The 23838-nt window shown below is 42.6% G+C and overlaps 1 protein-coding gene across 9 annotated transcripts in view; it reads right to left on the bottom strand.

The window, feature by feature from the left end:
• Positions 1-23838, bottom strand: part of PHACTR1 (phosphatase and actin regulator 1) — a 258294-nt gene that overhangs the window by 97136 nt on the left and 137320 nt on the right. For all 9 annotated transcript variants that reach the window (XM_081014820.1, XM_081014824.1, XM_081014821.1 and 6 more), the window contains one exon: positions 5039-5203. In XM_081014820.1, the coding sequence (XP_080870946.1) occupies positions 5039-5203 (165 nt within the window). The remainder of the gene's footprint in view (positions 1-5038; positions 5204-23838) is intronic.

Genomic DNA, 23838 nt, shown 5'->3' on the forward strand with positions numbered 1-23838 from the left:
AGCAGTGCACGGAAATGCTGTATACCTTCCCGCTGGAGCGGTACCTATTTATCTACTTGCACTGGGTGCTTTCAAACTGCTAGGTGGGCAGGAGCTGGGACTAAACAACAGGAGCTCACCCCATTGTGGGGATTCGAACTGCCAACCTTCTGATTGGCAAGCCCCAGGCTCTGTGGTTTAGACCACAGTGCCACCCGCGTCCCATTAATACCACCCTTAGTGCCTCACTTTTACGTAAAATGTATACTGTGTGCAGAAAACACATTGCAAAATGCATTTTGATCCACAAGTGAGCTTGGGAGTATCAGATCAATTTATTCCACTGTGAAATGCAGACCAAATGAACTCTTCCCCCATCCTTAGACAGAACTCAACCATGGAAATTGCCTAATATTATACAAAGATTTTCCTAAGTGCACAAAGCATTTGAAATATATCATTTCAGCAGTCCAAAATCCTGTAAAGCAATCCAGCATTATTATCCCTATAATACACACAAGGCAGGCGCTAAAGTTGTGAGACAGCAGCTTGCCTAAGATCACCCAGTGGCTGGTGAGGTGTGAACTGGGATTTACAAGCTTATAAATCCCTCTCTTCCAGTCATTAGAGGCAACTTCAGTTCAAAGTCATCCTTTGCTTGTATGGGCTAATCAGCACAGCAGCTCATCAGATCATGTCTAAATATACACTTTTTATTTTGCTTCCATATGGTTAGAACAGGGGTGGAGAATAATTATGCATCAGGTGACAACTTCACTGCTAGTGGTTTCCACTTTGTCTCCTTTCTGTTCCCCTAATCTCTACATGGTGCAGACTGGTTGGGGGGATTTGTTGGTCATTACCCAAAAGCTAAGGGAAGGTCAGCACTTCTTCTGAAAACAAAATGAGACATTTCAACACGTGGCAGAAAGTAACGTTGACGATCTCTCTACAGATGGCATCATGCTGGCTTCCTTTACACTACTTATAAGCTATTGCTATCAAGCAAAATAGACTATCCCTTTACTAAACGGATAAGATCTGGTCATTTACGAATCCTTATCAAGTAAAATAGACCATTCCTATTGAGATACAATCTGGTCATTTAGAAGTTTTTGCAATAATTATGGCTGTCACAGTGTTATCTGCCTGAACAGGGGTTGCCTAGGGCTTCCAGGGCCTCATGTTAATTCAAGTTTTAATGGTTTTTAGAAAAGATGACGTTCTAGATAATAAACTGTTTAACTTCAGTGTACCTTGCAAACCTTTCCTCAGGACATATTTGAATTGCGCTGCTGGCTGCCTTTGACTTCAGGTAAAATGCTGCTAATATTAAATATTTGCTTTCCAGATAGAGAGCATCTCTAAATTTATGGGACTCCAGGCCTAGATTTTTGATCCGATTCCTATTCAAGAATGCATTTACAATTTATCATTTACAATTTGTCATTTGGGGATGCGGGTGGTGCTGTAGTGTAAACCACTGAGCCTTGGGCTTGCCGATCGGAAGGTCGGCGGTTTGAATCCCCACGACAAGGTGAGCTCCCGTTGCTCGGTCCCAGCTCCTGTCAACCTAGCAGTTCGAAAGCATGTCAAAGTGCAAGTAGATAAATAGGTACTGCTCAGGCGGGAAGGTAAACGGCGTTTCCGTGCACTGCTCTGGTTTCGCCAGAAGTGGCTTAGTCATGTTGGCCACATGACACGGAAAAACTGTCTGTGGACAAATGCTGGCTCCCTTGGCCAGTAAAGTGAGATGAGCGCCACAACCCCAGAGTTGTTCACAACTGGACTTAACTGTCAGGGGTCCTTTACCTTGCTTTTTTAAAGGGCATTTCCAATCGTATGGATCTATTTGGCTAGCTGAGATTCCTGCATTGCAGGGGGTTGGACTAGATGGGGGTCCCTTTCCAATTCTAAGATTGGAGTGGCAATTGAAGAGGCTTGAGCTAACTACTGTGAAGTCACAGTACACTTACCAAATGTGACAAGCCCCTACCTCCCACATGATGCGCTATCAGCAACCTTGTAATAGACAATATTATTTTCCAATAAAGGGTAGCATAGGGTTGTGATGGGCAAACCACTCTTAAGCAAGCCTTATAGGTGGGTCCTCCACAGTAGTAGTAGTTTTATTTATTTATTTATTTATTTATTTATTTATTTATTCCCTGCCCATCTTCTAAAAGTCTGGTAGTTGTTGTTCTCTTTGACATCTGGTGGGAGGGCATTCCACAGGGAGGGCGCCACTACCAAGAAGGCCTTCTGCCTGATTCCCTGTAGCTTTGCTTCTCACAGGGAGGGAACTGCCAGAAGGCCCTCGGCACTGGACCTCAGTGTCCAGGCAGAACGATGGGGGTGGACATGCTTCTTCAGGTATACTAGGCTGAGGCTGTTTAGGGCTTTAAAGGTCAGCACCAACACTTTGAATTGTGCTCGGAAACATACTGGGAGCCAATGTAGGTCTTGCCTCCTGCTCAGCTGAGAATCACACAGCAGCTTTGCATATCTTTCTTCACCATTTCTGTCAGTGGTGTCCCATCAGGCATCATCTAGTCTGCATATTCTAGCTTGAATTCATTTAAAGTATTCTGCCTCACTCCTCAGCTGAGAAAAGGCTCCCAGAGCAAGTTACAAATACCTATAATAATTTTTTATATACCTCTCAGGAAGCTTCCCTTTGGGTAGAACTTAATATAAACCAAGTTGTTGTCATAGTAAGAACAATACGATACTGGACACTACAAAGCTTAGCTTTTTTGGGCTTTGTCTTACCGTGGTAACTATGGATGAGATACAAAAGTGCAATACATTGCACCAGCTCTGAGCATCAAATACACTTGAACCTTCTGCTTGAGCCCATAGGCTATGTTTATTTATCACCACCCTCTAATTTAAGCCTCTTCAAAGTGGGGGAAACGGAACTGTATTTTCCCCAGGAGACTGATGGGAATTATATTTTTCTAAAATACATTTATCAGTACACTGAAGGATTAGCCATAAATACGTGCGAGCTCTCATTACAGCACCTCCTGGGGTTACTTTTGATTTACTTTGGAAATTAAAGGGCTCGTTGTATTGAGCTTTGAGATATCAGATACCAACTCAGCCCTGATCTGTTATCATGCACAGTTTGAAAAAGCATCCTACCCTTTCTTCTACACTCACTAAGAAAACCATGCAGATTCTTCTGAGTGCTTTTCTGCCACAGGTGTTTACAATACGGCTGTATGAACTGGCTATCTGAAGTGTGTGACACAAGTCTTGTGGGAGACTTACAAGGATGACTTATACAGAACATGAAGGGGATCTAATTTGCTTTTTTGCACGGCTGCGTCTCTTTGACAACAATAGATTTTGAATCCAGATAAAGTGGAGGGGTAAAAGTAACAAAGCCAGTGGAATCTTACATGCCATGAAACAAAGAAGTATAATTAACCCGCAAGTTCCATGCAGTCAGCAGATATTAATGAAAGAGCAGTGATATAAATACATCAGACATGTGACCAAACACAGAGGCTAGTATTCATATGAGGCCTCCAAGCAGCGTCTAGTGGACTACGTGAACAAACTGTCTTAACCCCTCTTTTCCAAATGACATTGCCTGCATATCCTCGGCCTCCCTCTGCCCCAAGCTGCAGCTGGGGGAGGGAGATATCTAACCCACACAAAGTGGGCCCAACGAAAACTACACCCCTCCAATATTTGGGGCTAGGAAAAGAGGGGAGCTACTTTGCTCCATAGTGTTAGAAGTCTGAAAGCAGAGTTGCAATTCTAGTTTAAAGCACAGCAGCTATGATTGCATACTACTAAGTTATCCATGTCCGGAAGCCCCCTTGATCGGTTGACTTGACTGCCTGACTTCCTTTTTGCTTAAACCTTTCCACAGCTGCAATCAAAATTCTGTAAGCAAACAACCTTCCAACAGGCAGTTTGGGGTTGCTTCCTGGATTGCCATTTTCATTCCATCCAAAAAATATATATTTCTGTGTACCTAGGATGCCACACAAATATGTAGCACCCTTCCACTATTCTATTTTGGTGTGGCCTCATTTTGTTTCTGAAACCACCTGACTTTTACATACCCACATATATATCTACATAAAAATGGCCTTTCAAACTATGTGTGTGTGCGTGTTATTGTTTGTTACTATGTTGTGCATTTTTGTGCTTTTGACATTGTAAACCGTCCTGGGATCATCGGATGAAGGGTGCTATAGAAATTTAATAAATTTAACAAATAAAACAGAGTTTTCTGTGTTTTCTTTTTATACGTGTACATTTATTTTTATTTGTCATATCCATAATTTTTATTGTATTCTGTATGTGTTTACGCCAATAAACTTTTAATTATTGTTTTTTAAAAAACACAAATAAATGTATTATAGGGAATTACTGACTGTGAGGCACCTGTTCACATTCCACCTATAATGTGGTCAACTGAAGGATTGGTCTGTGGGCACATGCATCACCTGGGGATAGGTTGAGCACCACAGATCCATTAAAAAAAACCACAGCATGCACATGCCATTAACAGCTCAGGACTGCAGTATCCCAAAGACTGCCTCTTTCTATATGAACCTACCCAGACCCTGAGATTATCTTCTGAGGCCCTTCTTTGTGTGCCTCCTCCACAAGTGGTCTAGAGGGTGGCAGCATGAGAACAGGCCTTTTCTGCTGTGGGTCCCTGTTTGTGGAATGCTCTCCCCAGGGAGGTTCACCTGGCGCCTTCATTGTAAACCTTTAGGCACCAGGCAAAATTGTTCCACTTTAACCAGGTCTTTGGTTGATTGACATCCAATCCCCCTTTAAAAATGTGTGTGTGGGGGGGAGTTATTGGGTTGTTTTTATTTTGATTATGTATTATGTGTTTCTATATTGTGATTTTATCCTGTGAACCACCCTGAGACCTGCTGGTATAGGGTGGTAGACTAATTTAATAAACAACAACAACAAGTCCTTGGCTGCTTTGTAATAATCCTACTAGCGGACAGATTCTGATTTCCTCATTTGCTCTTAATAGCAAAGCATCACCCACCATCGAGAGAAGGGCCAAAATTACCTGCTGAGGTGTGCTTGAACTTTTCACTCTTCTTCTTCCGCCACTTCCATGGCTTGAAAATTCTTCCTAGAGTGGCAAATTTGCTCCGTCTCCTAATCGGAGGGGTGTGTGTCCCTGGAACAAGCGAGTCTGAGCGCATGGCTGCCAGTCTCTCCACTTCTTCAGCTGCGTTTTGAAACAGTGAAAGGAGCCTATGTCAGTAAAGCAGATGGACAACCTTCCCCCCTTTGCCAGAGAGAAAAGTTCTGTTTTAAGACAAGATCACATTGTGCTGACAAAGGCAGGTATTAATAGTAACACTTGCCCTTTGTATAACACCTTTCAACAAGCATTTGCAGATAATCCAGGAAGGTGATCCCACACATCTGAAAGATACTTCCTCCTCCAGATCAGCAGGGCAAGTATTTTTTTTTTAGGCAATATTTTTACCAGTATTCTTTAAATAAAACAGGGAGGAGCGAAAGGAAAAGGATGGTACAAGATTAAAGGGCCACAAAGGCTCTGAAAGAGTAACTGAGTTATCCCAACTCTTGTCGTCTTCTTCTACAGAATTCCATGGGGCTTAACTGAAGGTAAGTGGGTTTAGGATCGTGGCCTTAAATAGGAAAATAAAAAGGAAGCACTAGAAAAGCAGGGCCAAATTTAATGGGTGGGTAGGGGGTATGGGCGCAGCCAGGGGGGCAGCTGCCCACCAAATCAAGTAAGTAAATAAAAATACTTAACTTAAAGTACCAATCGTAGAAAGATTTTGACAGATTTTTCAGAGCACTTGGGCTCAAAAGAAAGTAATTTAAAACAACTGTTGTTGAGACATTTCAATCCAAATCTGCTAGACAGAGCCAGATAGAGGATGACGACAGGTGGGTGCCCACCCCACAACAAAAATTCTGGCAACAGCCCCCCCCAACACAAATCCTGGCTATGCCCATAGTGGGGGGGAATCATAACTTTAAGACCCCCGCAAATATTTCAAGTACCAAATGCTTTCAGCACACCATCCCCCTGCCCTGAATCATGGGAACTGTAGTTTAAGGGTGCTGGAAAGTATAGCTGCGTGAGAGTAAACTGCAGTTCCCAGGATTCTTGGGGTGGGTGCGCTTTAAATGTGTGGTGTGTATGCAACCTTATTAGGGGGGAGGGGAAGAAAACCCTTCCCCAGAGGCTCTGTGCTTTGCCTTCTTCCCTGCTAAGCTACTTAAAAGAACAAGCAGAGCAGCCCTTTTTCTCAGCAGACACATCTAAGTAGGCACTAGCAGGCAGTGACAGTCTCAAGAGCATAACTTTCAGGCAAGCTTCTGTTGTTGGCACCTCTCACAAATCTAACCCAATGAAGCCACCATGCCAAAATGAGAGCTTACAGTCCTAGGATTAGTTACAACCTATGCGGGTGGCGCTGTGGGTTAAACCACAGAGCCTAGGGCTTGTCGATCAGAAGGTCGGCAGTTCGAATCCCCGTGATGGGGTGAGCTCCCGTTGCTTGGTCTCTGCTCCTGCCCACCTAGCAGTTCGAAAGCACGTCAAAGGGCAAGTAGATAAATAGGTACCGCTCTGGTGGGAAGGTAAACGGTGTTTCTGCGCGCTGCTCTGGTTTGCCAGAAGCGGCTTAGTCATGCTGGCCACATGACCCGGAAGCTGTACACCGGCTCCCTCGGCCAATAAAGTGAGATGAGCTCCGCAACCCCAGAGTCGGTCATGACCGGACCTAATGGTCAGGGGTCCCTTTACCTTTACCTTTTATGCATGATTACTCCAGAAGCAAGTCCAACCTAGTTCCATGGGACTTACTCCCAAGAAAGTATGCTCAGGTTTGCATCTTTAGGGTGCAATCCTAGTTACACTTATGTGATTCAGAGTAAATGTGCATAGGACTGCACTGCCGTTTTTACTTTAAAACACACACATCTTAATTTCCAGACACCAAGCTGGCAGCAGCATTGTATCCCGGTTGATCTCTGTTTGAAAGAGCATTCAAAAGTTTCGGGGCTATCACAGAGAATACCCTCTTAGTACTTGCATCCTTGCAGGATTTAAAATCAAAGTATTCAGACTGGTTTCAAGATTGGTCTTTATCGCTATCTGAATGTTCATGTTCTCCTGGCCATGAAAAACAGTGGTATTGTGGGACTAACAATCCTGCCTAATTCATAGAATTATCAAGCATTATTATTATTGCTATGGAGGCTATGTGCTAGCAGACGTAAAACCAGCTATATAATTGCATCACTCTCATTTTGGAGGGTGGAAGGGGAAGGAGTGAAGAGAATGAAGTAGGATGAAAAATAAACCCAATCAGCTAAATCATAGGTGGTTTTACTTCTAGGTTTTACTTCTAGCTAGTTGCATTGCTCTGCATCCCTTCCATTTCCTCCTCCATAATGGGAGTACCAGAAATAAATAATTTGAGTTTAATTGAACCAACAATGAAGCATAAAACCTCAGCCACCCTAAATTGCAGGGAAACATGGCTCATGTACTTAAAATAGCTTTGCAAATACTTCAGGCTAACTTGCAAGGGTTCTAAAAGCCTCCATAGCCATATATCCTTTCTCCTGGCCTCCTCCTACCTTAACAGTGTGATCCTAACCATGTCTACTCAGAAGTAAGCCAAATTTAATTAAACGGAACTTACTCCCAGGCAAGTGGGGTTGGGAAGGCAGCCTAAAGTTTCTCTGGCTTGCCCTGCAATCTGATTTCTATTTATTTCTCTTCTTATTTGGAACAAAGTGCGGCACATCTGCTTTTCATTACAATGTTTGGTTGCTATAACTAAGGGGAGAAAAACTGTAGTTTGCAATTGTGTTTAACTGCACTTGACTAGAGATACGCAAAACCAGAAGGAACAAATTGAACAATTCAAACATTTGGGAATTGGGAAACATTTGGGACAACTGTTTTTGTGGATTAAAGGTTAAGCGATAAGAGAGCCACTTGCTCTGATGTAGGGTTTTTGTGGAAACACAGCAGCATGCACCAGACCTGACTTGTCTAGAAAAAGCTGCTGAGAAAGGCAGAGAGCATTGTGGGATATGATGTCATAAGTAAGCGTATGGGCCTTCTGAACCCAGCCTCTCAAAATGGCTTGGTTGCGCTGAGGAAAGCAGTTGTGGAGGGAAAGGAAAGTAACCACAGACACCTCACAGCACAAGCTCCTGTTCACTTGTCCTGTTTTTTAGAAGTGAAACATATTCAACCACTTTGCCCTCTCTACAGACAAATGTAATTAAAGAAAGCCCAATTTTATTTAAAGAATGAGCACTATGGGGCTATTATACATTAAACAAACCATGTCCCTGAGTTGTTTTCTCACTGTTGCATTGAATAAAATAAACCATTGGGAAAATGTGAGATAATGTCTGGGCTGAGCTACATTAGTGGGACAGAAACTGCAGAGAATAATAATAATAAAAAAAATCTTTCTCCACCAGCTGGGAATAGTGCTGTGAGAATTGCTACTCAGCCTGACTTCTATAATAAAACCCATCACTGACAAACTTTAAAAGCAGCTAGTGCATCATGTCCACACAACCACCTGCTACCAGTTGCTTGTGCTCAATTCCTCAATGGGCTGCAATTATAGCTTCAAAAACACACTTCAGATCACAGTTGCTATGTGCCCAACACCGTTTTTAAGAAGGTTACGTTAATTATATGGTGCCTGCTGAGGCAATAGGGAGTTTTGCTACAGTGGATGGGTTTCTATAAAAACCCCTCTGAACCATCCACACCAGAAAAGGGCAACATTGTCAATGTTTTCAATGCAAGGATAAATGCTGCTTCTCTCCTTAAACTGAGAGAGATATCTGAGAACACATCAACAGAAATCCAGTAAAGGCTTCCTAGAGGCAAAGTGTCACAGAAAGTTCACCTTATTAAGGCTGCAGTACAAAACACAGTTACAACAGAGGCCCTGTTTTTGTTTATGTTGGCCCTGTTTTTTGGCGGATGGGTTATGTACATTCCCTCAAGACTTCAGCTTTGGGACATCACCACAAAAATGTTTTTTTACTGTGTTTGTAGTGGTGCTGTGTCAAAAGCTGGACTCTGCTCGTGGTGTCCATTTCACACAATGAATTCAACATGGATGTAATGGACTGGTTGGATGCAGGCGGGAGGAACTAGCCGCAGGAACCCCCAAGGGAAGAAGGTGCAGAACCAGGGGATTGGTGGTGGAATGAAGATGAATGGTCAGAGGGAGAAGAGGGAGCAGACTGGGAGGAGGAGGGGACAGAAGCTGAAGAGGTAACAGGGTTTAGTGAGCAGGAAGAGTCTGTGGCAGATAGCAGTCCAGAATCAGAGGAGGAAGCTGAAGCAGGAGAGGAGGGAGGCCGGGAGGTTAAGAGGCATGAGGGTCTCCCCTCTCCTGCTGTGACAAGCTCCCCTCCCTCCTGGTCTCCCAGAACCAGAAGAGGCATGAAGTAGGAGGAGCAGGTACAGTCTTTTTGCTTGGGAAAGAAGCCTGAAGAGGCTGGAACCCTGTGGGGAGGAGGGGACCTTCAGTCTCTGCAATGACTTCATAGGGGCAAGACCTACTGAAGAAGAGATCCTATTTTTTCTAATAAACTCTACTTACTTCATGGGATTTACTGCTGGCTTGCTTGCTCCTGATATTAGGCATTCAAAACATTCATGCCCCCCAGCACTTTTCATCTAGCTACCACACACACACTATTAATGGGACCTTCAAGCTCAATATGTGATCAAGTTAATGAATTAATGGTTAAACTGGAATGTGCACCTAGGTAGTCACCAGGTTCAAAGGCCAAAAATGTATCTGCTGGTTCAAAAGCACATCCAGAGATAGCACTGTTCTCATCAACTCCTGCATAAGCATTTATTTAGGTTTCCTACATGGAATTTGTTCTTGTCCTGAAGTAGTTATAGGAAAATGGAGTATATGAGTATATATATGGCGTACACACACATACACACACACACACACACACCCCACACTGTGTTAAGAGAAAGAACAGTGCTTCATCTTCTTAAATTTACAACAATCCTAGGTACAAATTTTGCTAATACATACGCTTTTTCTGAGTTTAAAATTTACTCAGTACATTTCATATGGTAGTATTTTCCAATTAATGGCTAGCTGGTAATAAATAAGTGCATATTTTAATATGGAGCACAATCTCAATAAAATATATAGCACTATGCATAAAACTGTTTTTAAAAAGCTGCTTCAGCATATCAGCTCTTTGCCATTATCTTTTTTGCTTCTTCATCTGACCCTACTCTAGCATCAATTACAGTTCTTAACCATTATGAAATAGTTGTAGGCTATGGCATCAGCTGCTAACAGCAGGTTCTGTTTCATACTCTTTCTGTTCAAAAAGATGTGAAAGTGTTTTTCGAGGCTGCAAATTTACCTAGACTTGCCAGTTTATACCCACTAGAAGAGTAAAAGGAATTACGGTGTTGGAACTCAAGACCACAGTGGGCCTACAGGAGACAACCTGAGATGTATCAGATAGAAAGAGTCTATCTATATGCCACTAGTGAGCTCCGGCTAGAGGAGGAACCTTCAGAGGGAGCTGCCACATCAGGAAGGAAGACCCTCTCCACAATATGCCAAGAACCTATAAAGGTTTTTGGGTAGGTGATAGGGGTTGAGGGAAGAAGATGGATCATGAAGTGTGTCTTTGGAGTAAGTACAGATTTTGCACATGATTCCTCAGTTTAGGAATCTGGGCTTTCTCTGATATAGGCTCTTGTTTAAGGCTTAGCCTAACCATGACAGCTGCGGAAACAACATTTGAGCTCTGCTGCTACAGAATTTCTTGCCAGAGCCATCGGAGCTGTCCAGGGTGCCACTGAAGTCTTTCCTCCATACTGCTGTGGCTGTTGCAGCAAGTAGGTGTTGCTTCAGTGGCATTCAAATTGGTCTACATTGCTGAAATAATTAGTGATAGACACAATCCATAAACAGTCATTTCAACGGGACAGGTAAGGATACGTTTAACTCTCCCACTGAAATCAATGTGATTTAAATGTCTAACTTTGATTGGATTGTGCCTAATAGCCCTCAGAGAAAGGTCAACCACAGCTTTTAGCACTCTCAGAATTGGATTGAAATGGTGAGACTAATGAAACTCTTCTCTGTGATAATGCAGAGACTCAATAGGCTGTTCTCACCTCACTAAAACCGATGAAGGGCACAAGGTTGTCTGTAGACCACTTTCAACAAATAACACTGGATGTGGTAGATGAAAGTAACTGTGACAATAAGTATATGCTCTTCTCAGAACTCCCCCACCCCAATTTTACTAGCTCAATCTCTCTGACTTTTTGTGAAAAACTAAGATCCATGTAGAGTAAATTGACCTACTTTCTAAAATTTCGTGCGACAAACTGACACCGTCAGTGACATTTGCAGAGATGGAGGGGATGCTTGAGTGGGCTTCAGATTCAATATCAATCTTTTACAACAATGGATATGCAAACTTCATTAGCGAAATAAGATCTGTGTCAATTGGTAGCACAGTAGCACACAATCGCCTTCCAGATCAGCAATTGTTTACTAAAAAGAAGCAACCAATTGGGGCTGGATGGAATTTATCCTGCAAGTATATGTCCACAAATTAATTTTTTAAAACCTACTTGCTGAATCTTAGTCCCAAACTACTTATTTGTTGGGTTTAGGTTATGAAGACATCAGGCAACCCAATCCTTTAGGTCACAGTCTTAAGTATAAACATATACATGCAAGTCTACATGACGCAGGATCACAGACTTTCTGAATAACTGCAGTTTTAGGAGATGGAAATCAGCAACATACGCCAACATTTTCTCCCCCTCCCCACAACCTTATTCCTTTTCTGTCCTTTCGGTAATTGTAACAAGAACACCATTTAATATGGAGCTCTCTATTGCTTCTTTTGTGCAACATCACCATATTTTAAGCAGGTCATAATATTCAGTTCTTTTGGAAGTTTGGCATAAGGTATCTTTGCGCTGTTTAATCTTTCACCCAGTTAAGAATAAATCACATGACATTAGACATCTTTGTTCATAACTGAACATTAGCCAGTGTGCTAGACATTTAGTTTTGTATCAGAATGCACTGTATTAACTGTTTTTAACACAGCTTCTTCCAGAATCATTATATCTTCAGGTGATATACGCTGAGATTCCTCCTTATAACATGGATGAGTGATACCATCATGGCCCATAAATGACTTGAAGAATGTTCCTAGCTATGGATTATGGACACAACAGACCACAATGGCATTTCTACAACCTATTTATCTTGTTAATGTGCACTTGGAGGCTCCATCACTATGCAAATTATTGACTATAGTATCATCAAGATCTGCTTAGCGATAGTTTAATCTGAGAATGTCTGACCCTTTAGTTAACAAAAGGATTAATAGCACACCAGGCAGCAAAACATCACTCTGTAGCAGCCTGTATAGCTCTTAACACTTGCTTGTTACCTGGAGTCATTGACCGGGACAGAGGCAAATCACATATGGAGCTACCCTATACGGACTCTGACCATTGTGTCCATCTAGCTCAGTACTGTCCTGACAGGCAGTCACTCTCCAAGGACTTGAGCAGAAGCCTTTTCTCTAGCACTGCTATCTGAGATCCTTTTAACTGGAGAGGCTGGGGATTGGACCTGGCAGGTTCTGCATGCAAAGCATGATCTCCTCACTGAGCAATGCACCATGCTTGGCTCTTGATATGCTGCAGTCTGCTTGAATTACTAGACATGCCAAGGAATCAAAATGCAAATACCTGTCAAAGCTGCAGTAGTCTGCAATCTGAATGATGTCTCAAGTGTGTACTGGGAGGGTGGAGTGTCAGCTTGCACATCACCACACTCCTATTTCTTTATTTTTAATTAAATTTGCATACCGCCCTATACCCGTAGATCTCAAAGCGGTTCACAACTTCTCTGGAGAAGTTAGCGGGAGACCCTCCAACTGAACTAGGAAGCCTCAACATGAGGTCAGAATGGGTCAGGTGGTTTTTTTCCTGCACCTCCCCTTGCCCATCCATGCTTCTAGGTCAGGCCTGCTCACTGGCCTGAGCAATGCTACAGTCTAACTCTAGACCATCTTCATCCAGACAGACAACAGGCGGTATCTACCTAAGTCATGCTCAGAGTAAAATACGTTGCTTGTGACTGATGGAAATCCAATGATGCCAATGGACCTTACTGAGTATGAACCCTCCAGTACCTTCAAATATACTTTGATCTTCTGAAGTGGCATATTTAAATTACATCTTTAAAGGGTCAAAATTAAGGGAGAGAAGAATAACAGGGACCTCATTGTGGGAGTTTACTATAGATCCCCAAGCCAAATGGAGGACATAGATGATGCCTTCCTGGAACAGATGGCCAAGCATGCAAAAGGAAGGGAGATAGTAGTAATGGGGGACTTCAATTACCCGGATATTTGTTGGATGTCAAACTCAGCCAAGAGCATAAGGTCAAACAGATTCCTCACTGGCCTTGCAGACAACTTCATTGTCTAGAAAGTGGGAGAAGCAACAAGAGGAACAGCCATTTTAGATCTGGTCCTAACCAATGTTGATGACCTGGTTAGTGGGGTAGAAGTGGAAGGATCATTAGGCGCGAGTGATCATGCTCTTCTGAAGTTTACTATACAGCGGAAAGGAGCAGCCAAGCATACTAGGACTCAATTTCTTGACTTTAAGAAAGCTGACTTCATAAAACTTAGGGAAGTGCTGGGTGAGATCCCATGGACAGTAATACTAAAAGGAAAGGGAGTTCATGATGGCTGGGAGTTTGTTAAGAGGGAGATACTAAAAGCACAACGTCAGGCAATACCAATGAGACAGAAACATGGAAGGTGCCTAAAGAAGCCAGGGTGGCTATCTAAAGAACTTTTAACTGAGTTAAGATTAAAAAAGGATGTGTACAAAAAATGGAAAAGGGGGGAAACCACCAAAGAGGAATTCAAACAAATAGCCAGCATGTGTAGACACAAAGTCAGAAAAGCTAAAGCACAGAATGAACTCAGGCTTGCTAGAGAGGTTAAAAGCAACAAAAAAGGCTTTTATGGGTATGTCCGTAGCAAAAGGAAGAACAAAGAAACAGTGGGGTCACTCAGAGGAGAAGATGGTGAAATGCAAACAGGGGACACAGAAAGAGCTGAACTCCTCAATGCCTTCTTTGCCTCAGTCTTCTCCGATAAAGAAAACAGTGCCCGACCTGAAGAATTTGGAGCAAATGATTCAGCAAAGGAAACACAGCCCAGAATAACTAAGGAGATAGTACAAGAATACTTGGCTAGTTTAGATGTATTCAAGTCTCCAGGGCCGGATGAACTGCATCCAAGAGTATTAAAAGAACTGGCAGATGTGATCTCAGAACCACTGGCAGTCATCTTTGAGAATTCCTGGAGAACAGGCGAAGTCCCGGCAGACTGGAGGAGGGCAAATGTTGTCCCTATTTTCAAAAAGGGGAAAAGAGAGGACCCAAATAATTACCGCCCAGTCAGTCTGACATCAATACCAGGGAAGATTCTGGAGCAGATCATTAAGCAAACAGTCTGTGAGCACCTAGAAAGGAATGCTGTGATCACCAATAGTCAGCATGGATTTCTGAAAAATAAGTCATGTCAGACTAACCTGATCTCGTTTTTTGACAGAATTACAAGCCTGGTAGATGAAGGGAACGCAGTGGATGTAGCCTACCTTGATTTCAGCAAGGCATTTGACAAGGTGCCTCATGATATTCTGGTAAAGAAGCTGGTAAAATGTGGTCTTGACTATGCTACCACTCAGTGGATTTGTAACTGGCTGACTGACCGAACCCAAAGGGTGCTCATCAATGGTTCCTCTTCATCCTGGAGAAGAGTGACTAGTGGGGTGCCACAGGGTTCTGTCTTGGGCCCGGTCTTATTCAACATCTTTATCAACGACTTGGATGATGGACTCAAGGGCATCCTGATCAAATTTGCAGATGACACCAAATTGGGAGGGGTGGCTAACACCCCAGAGGACAGGATCACACTTCAAAACGACCTTGACAGATTAGAGAACTGGGCCAAAACAAACAAGATGAATTTTAACAGGGAGAAATGTAAAGTATTGCACTTGGGCAAAAAAAATGAGAGGCACAAATACAAGATGGGGGACACCTGGCTTGAGAGCAGTACATGTGAAAAGGATCTAGGAGTCTTGGTTGACCACAAACTTGACATGAGCCAACAGTGTGACGCGGCAGCTAAAAAAGCCAATGCAATTCTGGGCTGCATCAATAGGAGTATAGCATCTAGATCAAGGGAAGTAATAGTGCCACTGTATTCTGCTCTGGTCAGACCCCACCTGGAGTACTGTGTCCAGTTCTGGGCACCACAGTTCAAGAAGGACATTGACAAACTGGAACGTGTCCAGAGGAGGGCAACCAAAATGGTCAAAGGCCTGGAAACGATGCCTTATGAGGAACGGCTAAGAGAGCTGGGCATGTTTAGCCTGGAGAAGAGGAGGTTAAGGGGTGATATGATAGCCATGTTCAAATATATAAAAGGATGTCACATAGAGGAGGGAGAAAGGTTGTTTTCTGCTGCTCCAGAGAAGCGGACACGGAGCAATGGATCCAAACTACAAGAAAGAAGATTCCACCTAAACATTAGGAAGAACTTCCTGACAGTAAGAGCTGTTCGACAGTGGAATTTGCTGCCAAGGAGTGTGGTGGAGTCTCCTTCTTTGGAGGTCTTTAAGCAGAGTCTTGACAACCATATGTCAGGAGTGCTCTGATGGTGTTTCCTGCTTGGCAGGGGGTTGGACTCCATGGCCCTTGTGGTCTCTTCCAACTCTATGATTCTATGATTCTAGATGCTTCAAACCTGTTACAACCAAAGAGCCCTGAAAACAAAGAATTCTCAGTACTTTGAAAAGATACATGCAATGATCATGGCATACACAATCTGTAATAAAATTATTGGAATGTACATCTTCTCCTCCCGAGAATCTTTTAATATCCTGTTCTTGTACCACAAAACTTGAAAGCTAGATTTTCTTCTCCTTCCTGGCTACATGAAAAGAGAGAGCTGAACCCAGCTGAACAGCCATGCCAAACATCTGGAAAATATTGTTCCATTCAGTAATCCTGAGCTATGCACTTCTGTTACTTCTCAGGCACAGTAGCCTTTCTCCTTTGTCCATAAAAAATGAAAAGCATCTTGCGTGGCTCATGTCCCACTGCTACTGACATAAAGAAATCGTCCCAAGATCATTGTTGTACTTTGAATCCCTATGCAATAAGTATGATGGGATGCCCTCTTTTTGGCCTACCTTTTAAAACAACCCCACCATGGTCAAGATTCTTCCATTTTCCTCTGGAAAACAGGCTATCATTTGGGTGACAAGTACAACAGGGGCTTATAGAAGAAACAACTACTTAAAAATGGGTCTGATCTTCAAATGTTAGGTTCAGGCACCTTTTGCATCCTGACAAGGAGAGAACTCTAAGAAAACCGGCTGAAATGAAGGCAGACACACTGCTAACACCATGCCACAACGCAGTGCCAACTTGCACTAGAAACAATGTCTACTTTCCAAGTCAACAGTTATTATAACTACCCAGCTTGTTAAAAAGTATTGAATTTTTGTTCATGTTGAAATTATAAAAGTGCAGATAGGTTTTAACTCCAGAGTTGTTTATATTATCCATATTTACAGGATCTAATCAGATAAGTCCTAAGGATTTGATAAAACATGTTTGATACGAGGAGAAGCACAGCTACAGGATTTTAGTGCAGAAGTGGTGATAAGGGGATGGCTGGAGTGATGTCTTCATCTACTGTGGACAAATGATTAGAATACTCTTAGAATCATAATATAAGTTTTGGGTAAGATATATATGTGAGAGATAGTATATCCTTTGGATCACCTCCATAATGGTTTTGTGGTAATAGATTTATGTTTTGTATTTCATTTGCAGACTTTGAGATTTTTGTTTCTGCAGTTGCTGTCCTCCTAACATGGGAAAAGAAACCCAGCCATTCGAAGTACATTGTTGTGGGTGCTATTGATGTGGGTGTATTTTAATATCTTATAAAGGATTTGCCAAGATAATATGAAGATCCACCAAGCGTATGTGGATCTCAGACTGTAAATCTGAGATAAAATAAAATAAAGGTACACGTAATATTTAAAAAAATAGATTTACTTTTTGGTGATACTCTTCTAGACAAAACAAAAGCAATTTCAGGTTTGGTTTCCCCCATTGCAGAAACCTCTCAACAGATTGGATGTGGCCAATCAGCCATGAAAGATTCTAGTAGGCCAATGTTTTCAGTTTGTATTAGGTTTTACTGAAGACAACCAATCTGTTTCCACTGACTAACTCTGAGTTTTCCAAGTGTATTACATTGGTGATGAATTAGGGACCCAAGCGTAAGAGGACTGATGGATTTCTAGCATGCAGGTTGCAACTGTGAACTAGCCTTAGACAAAGAAACCACTGCATACAGGTCAGCGTAGAAATGGGGTAGTGTTGCCAGATTATTTTATTTTATTTATTGATTATCAGTTTGGAATCCTTCCCCCGGAGCTTCAACATTCTTATCATTTGGAGGACACCAGACTGAGAAAGGCTGGTCTACAGGCCAACATATAAGTAAATGCAAATAAAGGCACAAACCTATGGCACTGCAAGTTCCCATGCTTAATAAAGCCTGAGGATGGAACAAATATAGAGTTGTTGCATTGGTCAACTATGACATAGAAGCGGGGCTGGGGGTGGGGCAGAGTGCATGTTTTGCACCTTGCCCTAATACATTCTCGCTCCCCTTCCTCCTCACAAACCACAGCTTTACAATCTAGTTTCTCTCACAGCTTCATATGAAAGCAAGCTGTCTACATCAGGATACACGTATTGAATAAATGGACCAGTCTTCATTTGTATTGCAAAAAAGGGCCTATGGGCTAATGGCTGCAACAGGGCAGTTTGAAAGAGACAAAGGGCACTGCCCTTTCCCTGAAATGATCTGGCTCCGAATGAAGGTGAAAAGGCAGGCAAGAAGTGGAGTGGCAACTGAGGACGCCTCTGGCAGAAGAACAATCCAATTTCCCAAGAGGACTCCTTTGACAACAATGTAAACCCTACATCTCTCACGCCGAAATGACTTCCAACGCTGTCAGAAGACCCACAGATACTCCAATGTATGATTTGCCAAATGGATGTGCAATTGTATTCTTCCCTATCAGCCACAGCCCGGGGCGGGGAGTAGATTGTGTGCAGCTGTTTGATTTAGGGATCTTCAGATTTCTGCCAGGGGCAGTTAACTGGGCTATGAATTATTTAAGGCCGGACTATACTATACAAATATCGTTAATTGTTTCCTTGCCCAAGGCAGATAAATTAAATCTTGGTAAAGGAGTTTATGAATACCCTAAAAAAAAGTAAAAATCCCATGGTTGGAGGCAATTGTGCTTATTTCCTTATTTGCACAACTTGCCAGCTGAATCCATTTTAAGATCCCGGCAGCGCACATATAATCAGCTCAGTCCCCATTGCTCCGTTCTGTTTGTAATCCGCAAGTATGATGTAACTCTTAATTGATTATCACTGCATCACAATGCACAAGACCTTTTCATTTCCCTCCCCGATCACTCAACCTTTTTTTTTTTTTTTTTATACAAGGGCAAATGTAACTAGTCCTCTCATTCTCTCAGCCCTAGGATTAAAACAAACTAAAAATCATCCTCCATAACATGCAATACCAAACACTCTAACAACTACATTACGCTGTATCTCCGTAAAAATGTTTTTGGGTTGTTTGGTAGTAGCGGTTGCTCGTTTTAAAATCTGTGTTATATTTCTGTTGTTGTATTTTGCAAAGGTAGGTGTTTTGCCTTTTTGTGGGGGGAGCATTACAAGCATAGCCAGTTTTTCTGATGTGAAATGGATATTTTGGGGTACTCATGACAGCTTCTTAGATTCCCAGATGTGCTACTGGGCACCAAAAGTTTGGGTACCCCTCTACAACAGGAATGTCCCTATAGTTACATCTGGTTTAAACAGATGTATCTTAGATTTACTCCAATTAACCAGATGGGTCTAAGCTCGGAGAAAACATCAAAATTACAAATACTCATGGGCTTCCACAACCGTACATTCAGCCAATACCCCAGAGGCTTCCCATCCTCTCCTGAGGGAAGGGCACCTTTGCAAAGCCCCAAGCACAGACTGTCTTTGAGCAAGTAATTCAGCCCATCAGTACTACTCACATGGTCTCAAGGAGGCCTTTTGGATCTTTGACAATAAATGGAAATCTTAGTGGGACTTGGCAGTGCAAATGTCTTACAAGATCAGCTGAAAAATTCTCACTTATCATACTTCTGGCAACTTATTCAAGTGTACAGGTATATTTGCCAAACAAAGGAGAGCAATAACATACCCAAAATTTGTTTAATCAACATGCTGACAATGGAGAAGATTTATTGCTCCATTCTATTGTCCAATTCCCAGACCTTGAGCTGATTAAACAAGCTATGGTCTTTTAAATGTTTTGTGGGTTATTATTATTATTTACTGTTTTTCCTATGTATTTTGTGCTTTTATACTGTAAGCCACCCTGTGATCTTTGGATAAAGGGTGGTATATAATGTTCATCAATCAATCAATCAATCAATCAATCAATCAATCTATAAAGCCAACCAATGTGAAATGCATGTCTAATTCTTACCAAGGTGGTAAATTACAGGATGTGGGTTTCTCCCCAGGGAAACACACTTGGTGCCAGCATCGACACCTTCCCAGAACCAGGCAACATTTTTGTACAGTACTCTCATGCATTTGGGCATCAATATGATTTAGTTCTCGTCACTGTCTTATTCTGCTGTTCTGCCCCCATTTTTGTGGTGATTATTATTATTATTTTGGTGTTGTGGAGGAGGAAGGAGCTTTGCGTGCGTGCACAGTACCACAGATTATCACTTGATTTTAACAAGTCAAAAAATATCTATTTCTATGATTTTTTATTGTGAAAGTCTTTTCCGACTGTCCCTGTGGGAAGTGGCTCATAAATTAAATAAACAAATGCACATTAGCACATCATTTTAATGTGGGGGAGGATAGATGAGTTCCTGAATTCACACCTCCTCCTGTCAGAGGCAGAACAATCCTGACATGGTTACCACCTCAGTGAGAACTAGGCCCTCAGATGTAAGCAAAAGAAAAAGAAAACACTCCACACTAAGCCTCATGGAAATGAGAGCTGCACATCCTTTTAATTTTGTTTTCATTCTTTTCTCCTAAATACTATCTATTATGAAGCTGGAGGCCAGCTTTTCCATTTTACAGGTTACTATTGTCAATTTTGCTTCCATTGTTAAGGATGCACTTAAGATTGGAATAGGGCTGTTTTGAATAAGTGTGATCTTAGATGGCTTCAGACTGTTAGCAGCTGCCTCTTGTTATCTTCACTTTAGAGCTGGTCAGGCAAGAAATGTTTTTGTAAAAAACCCTGAGCCGTATGCAAATTCGTAATGGGGAGGGGAGGGAAATGATGCATGGAGAGAAACTGCTGGGTTTACAGGCTGCCTTGAAGACAGCAATTTGATTCAATAATTACTTTTGCGGCAAAATAATCACCTTGTTTTATTTAATAGCATGTGTTTTATTTAACTGAAAAGCATTTTTTCCCTTGCCCCAGGAGTCTAAAGTCCTAAAGTCCAGGTTGGAATTGCAATAATCTGTTTTCCTTTAGGGAAGAAAGGTTCATAGGTCAAACTTCTGCATGCCTTTGCAACAGCAGTGACAATATTCAAGCTGCACCTGGAAACTAAAAACAGTATGTTACCAGTGTGGTATAGCAGTTAGTGTGTTGGACTATTAGGATCTAGGAGACCAGGGTTCAAATCCCCATTCAGCCATGAAGCTCAGCAGGTGACCCCGGGCCAGTTACTGTCTCTCAGCCTGGCCTACCTCACAGGGTTGTTGTGAGGATAAAAGGGTACCATATGTACCACATTGAACTCCTTGGAGGAAAGGTGGGATATAAGCAGAATAGTAAATGTTTCGAATTTCCCTAGGTTGCTTAGGATCGCAAAGTGTGTGACAGGTCTAGGCCAGGGGTCCCCAAACTAAGGCCCGCGGGCTGGATAAGGCCCGAGGGACTCATTTATCCGGCCCGCGGTGACCCCCGCCGCACGCTCTTACCGGCTCTGCACTGCAAAGGCTGCCCACTTCCGGGTCAGAGGAGCACCGGAAATAGCTTGTGCACATGCACAAGCGTTATTTGCGCATGTGCAAGCGTTATTTCCGGTGCACATCAGGATTGGAGGAGGCCCGTGCACATGCGCACAAGCTATTTCCGGTGCTCCTCTGACCTGGAAGTGTGCCGGAAATAGCGTGTGTGCACGTGCATGGGCACATGCTCCCCCGACCTGCCGCGCGATCGGCACTGGAGACACTGGCCCGAGGCGCGATAAGCTTGCTGACCCCTGGTCTAGGCTCTTGGATGTTTCACAAGTTATGGATTCCCTCCATGGAAAAACACTTATGGTTTAGGGAGGAGAGTTCAAAGCTGACATGTTGATTCCTCACAAATGAGCATCCCACAACTGGGATCTGCTGAGACGAGTGTAGGATCAGACAGCAAATGTTGGCTTGATTTTTGTAACCATTTTGAATACAGCTCTCTAGAAAGGGTACCTATGTAAATGGTACTTTACTGATTATGATTTTCATAGGTATCTGAAATAAAATTGTTCTTATTCTAATTTGTTCTGATCTCTCATATTTCTTACACACCTTTCAGCAGAATTTCACAGGAAAGGTTGCAGTATATAAAAAGCACAATGTTATTAAAACAATGATAAACATTGAAGACCCCACTCATCACCCCAAAACAATAATCTGATACAACAAATTACAGGGAAGACACCAAAATCAATTATTCAATTTCCACAAGCCAGGGTGAAGAGGTGCATCGAACGGCAATGCTTTAGAGCGCTAGGCTCAACATTTTAGGGATATGTCACAGAGGACAAACTTGCTTATTGCCACAAAGAGAATCTATTGAAGAGCTAAAAGCTGGATGCCTAGACATTGAGCTCATTGAAGCCAGCCATTAAAAGTAATGTTATGGCCATCAATGAGGATACTAGCTTTTTCTCTGGGCTGGCTTGGTTAATAGCGAAATGTTATTATTTATTGGGGATTGATAGCTAGAACATGCTTGCTTAAATAAGCACGGAAGCCTGCATCATCCTTGGCCGAACGCTGTGTGGCCAAACATTTATATTTTCCCAATAAGCCCACCACTCTTTATGTCTTTCTAGTATCTGAAATCAGGGATAAGAAATCTGTGGCTCTTCAGATGTAGCTGGAGATCCAACTCCCATCATCTCTCGCCCCCGTCCGTGCTTGCTGGGGCTGATGGGAGTTGGAGTCCAACAACATCTGCAGGACCAAACAAGCTGTATCCCCGATATACAGGAACGGGGCTGAATTGCAATCTAGAGACTTTGTGATTCTCCATTTGTGGTGAACACTTGCTCCTTACAGATTAGGGGTAACAGAGTTTATTGGTGCAAGGGCACTCATAACTGCTAGAGTCTGTGAATGGCAGAATTTAATGAACAATGGTATTTAGATTATATCTCCCCTTCATATCCCAAATATTAACTGTCAGACAAGAAATTCCTGGGTTAGCATATGCATGCCAGTCTGGCCAGGCTGGCTAAGTGCAGAGCCATTAAGAAGCAAAGGGGAGCCAGGTACTGAGCCACTGAATGCCACTGGCAATGCAAAACAAATACAAAAACCCTGTATTCCCCCCCCCCCTTTGATGAGCGGACAGAGACAGGAGATTTGGGAGGTTGCCAAGGTGATGGGGGGCATGATGTCAGAGAAAAGTGTATCCCTTTTTAAAAACAGGTTTGGAAAAGGGGAAGGACGGCTTAGCAGATGTTCTTGGGAAGGAGAAAGGAGAGACCAGGCAGAGGCTATATGGGGTAGAACAATCTTGGCACGCTAGGACAGAAAGGCACAGGAATAGTGCGCAGGATGCCTTGAACTCCAATGCCATGCTGCTGCAGGGAACAAGCCCCCTCCCAAACTCCCTTCCTTCACCTAGAGTCAGGTGTATTTGAACCACATATCTTAAAACACTTCAGTCTCCAATGTGCCTGAATTCCCAACAGAAACACGGCCCTGGGTAAGCGCCCAGAACCCCCTGGAATCTTGCTACCACTTGGTAGTAGAGATTAGGTGTGGTATTCCTTAAGGCATTCCCTGTGAGAATATCTGAAATTCAATTCCATCTATATAATACATTCTAAATATATATTCTGTACATACCACTGTTTGCACAAGCCACATGAGCAGTTTACAACAAAGTCAAATAAAATAAAAAGAATCTCTATTAACTAACACTGTCCTTAAAGTACGCAACACAACAACTTACTAAATAGTGGTTTGTCAACTTCAGCAGCAACTAATTCATTCAGCCAATCTCCTTCAAACATCCACTGAGAAAGGTGCATATTAATCAGCCACCTAATATTCTACAGACACCTCTCAGTAGGGGGAGAGTTCCACATGAAAGGAGCCACCACTGAAAAGGCCTTTCTCTGGTCTTCCACATCCTGTATAGAGATCACCAATATAGCTTCCATCTGCTGGTATTAAACCATGGACAGATTGATATAGAAGAATATGTTCTTGCAGGTATTTTGGTCCCAGGCCATTTAGGACTTTAAACATCAGGGTAAGCAGCTGGAATTGGGCCCAGAAAAAAAAAATTGGTAACCAGTGTAGAAGTAATTTAAGAGCAGTATGTTTGTGGCCTGCTGTCCCCTACCAGCATTCT

Source organism: Podarcis pityusensis, assembly GCF_964106645.2.
Source record: "Podarcis pityusensis genome assembly, chromosome: 7".
In the NCBI taxonomy this organism is placed as follows: domain Eukaryota; kingdom Metazoa; phylum Chordata; class Lepidosauria; order Squamata; family Lacertidae; genus Podarcis; species Podarcis pityusensis.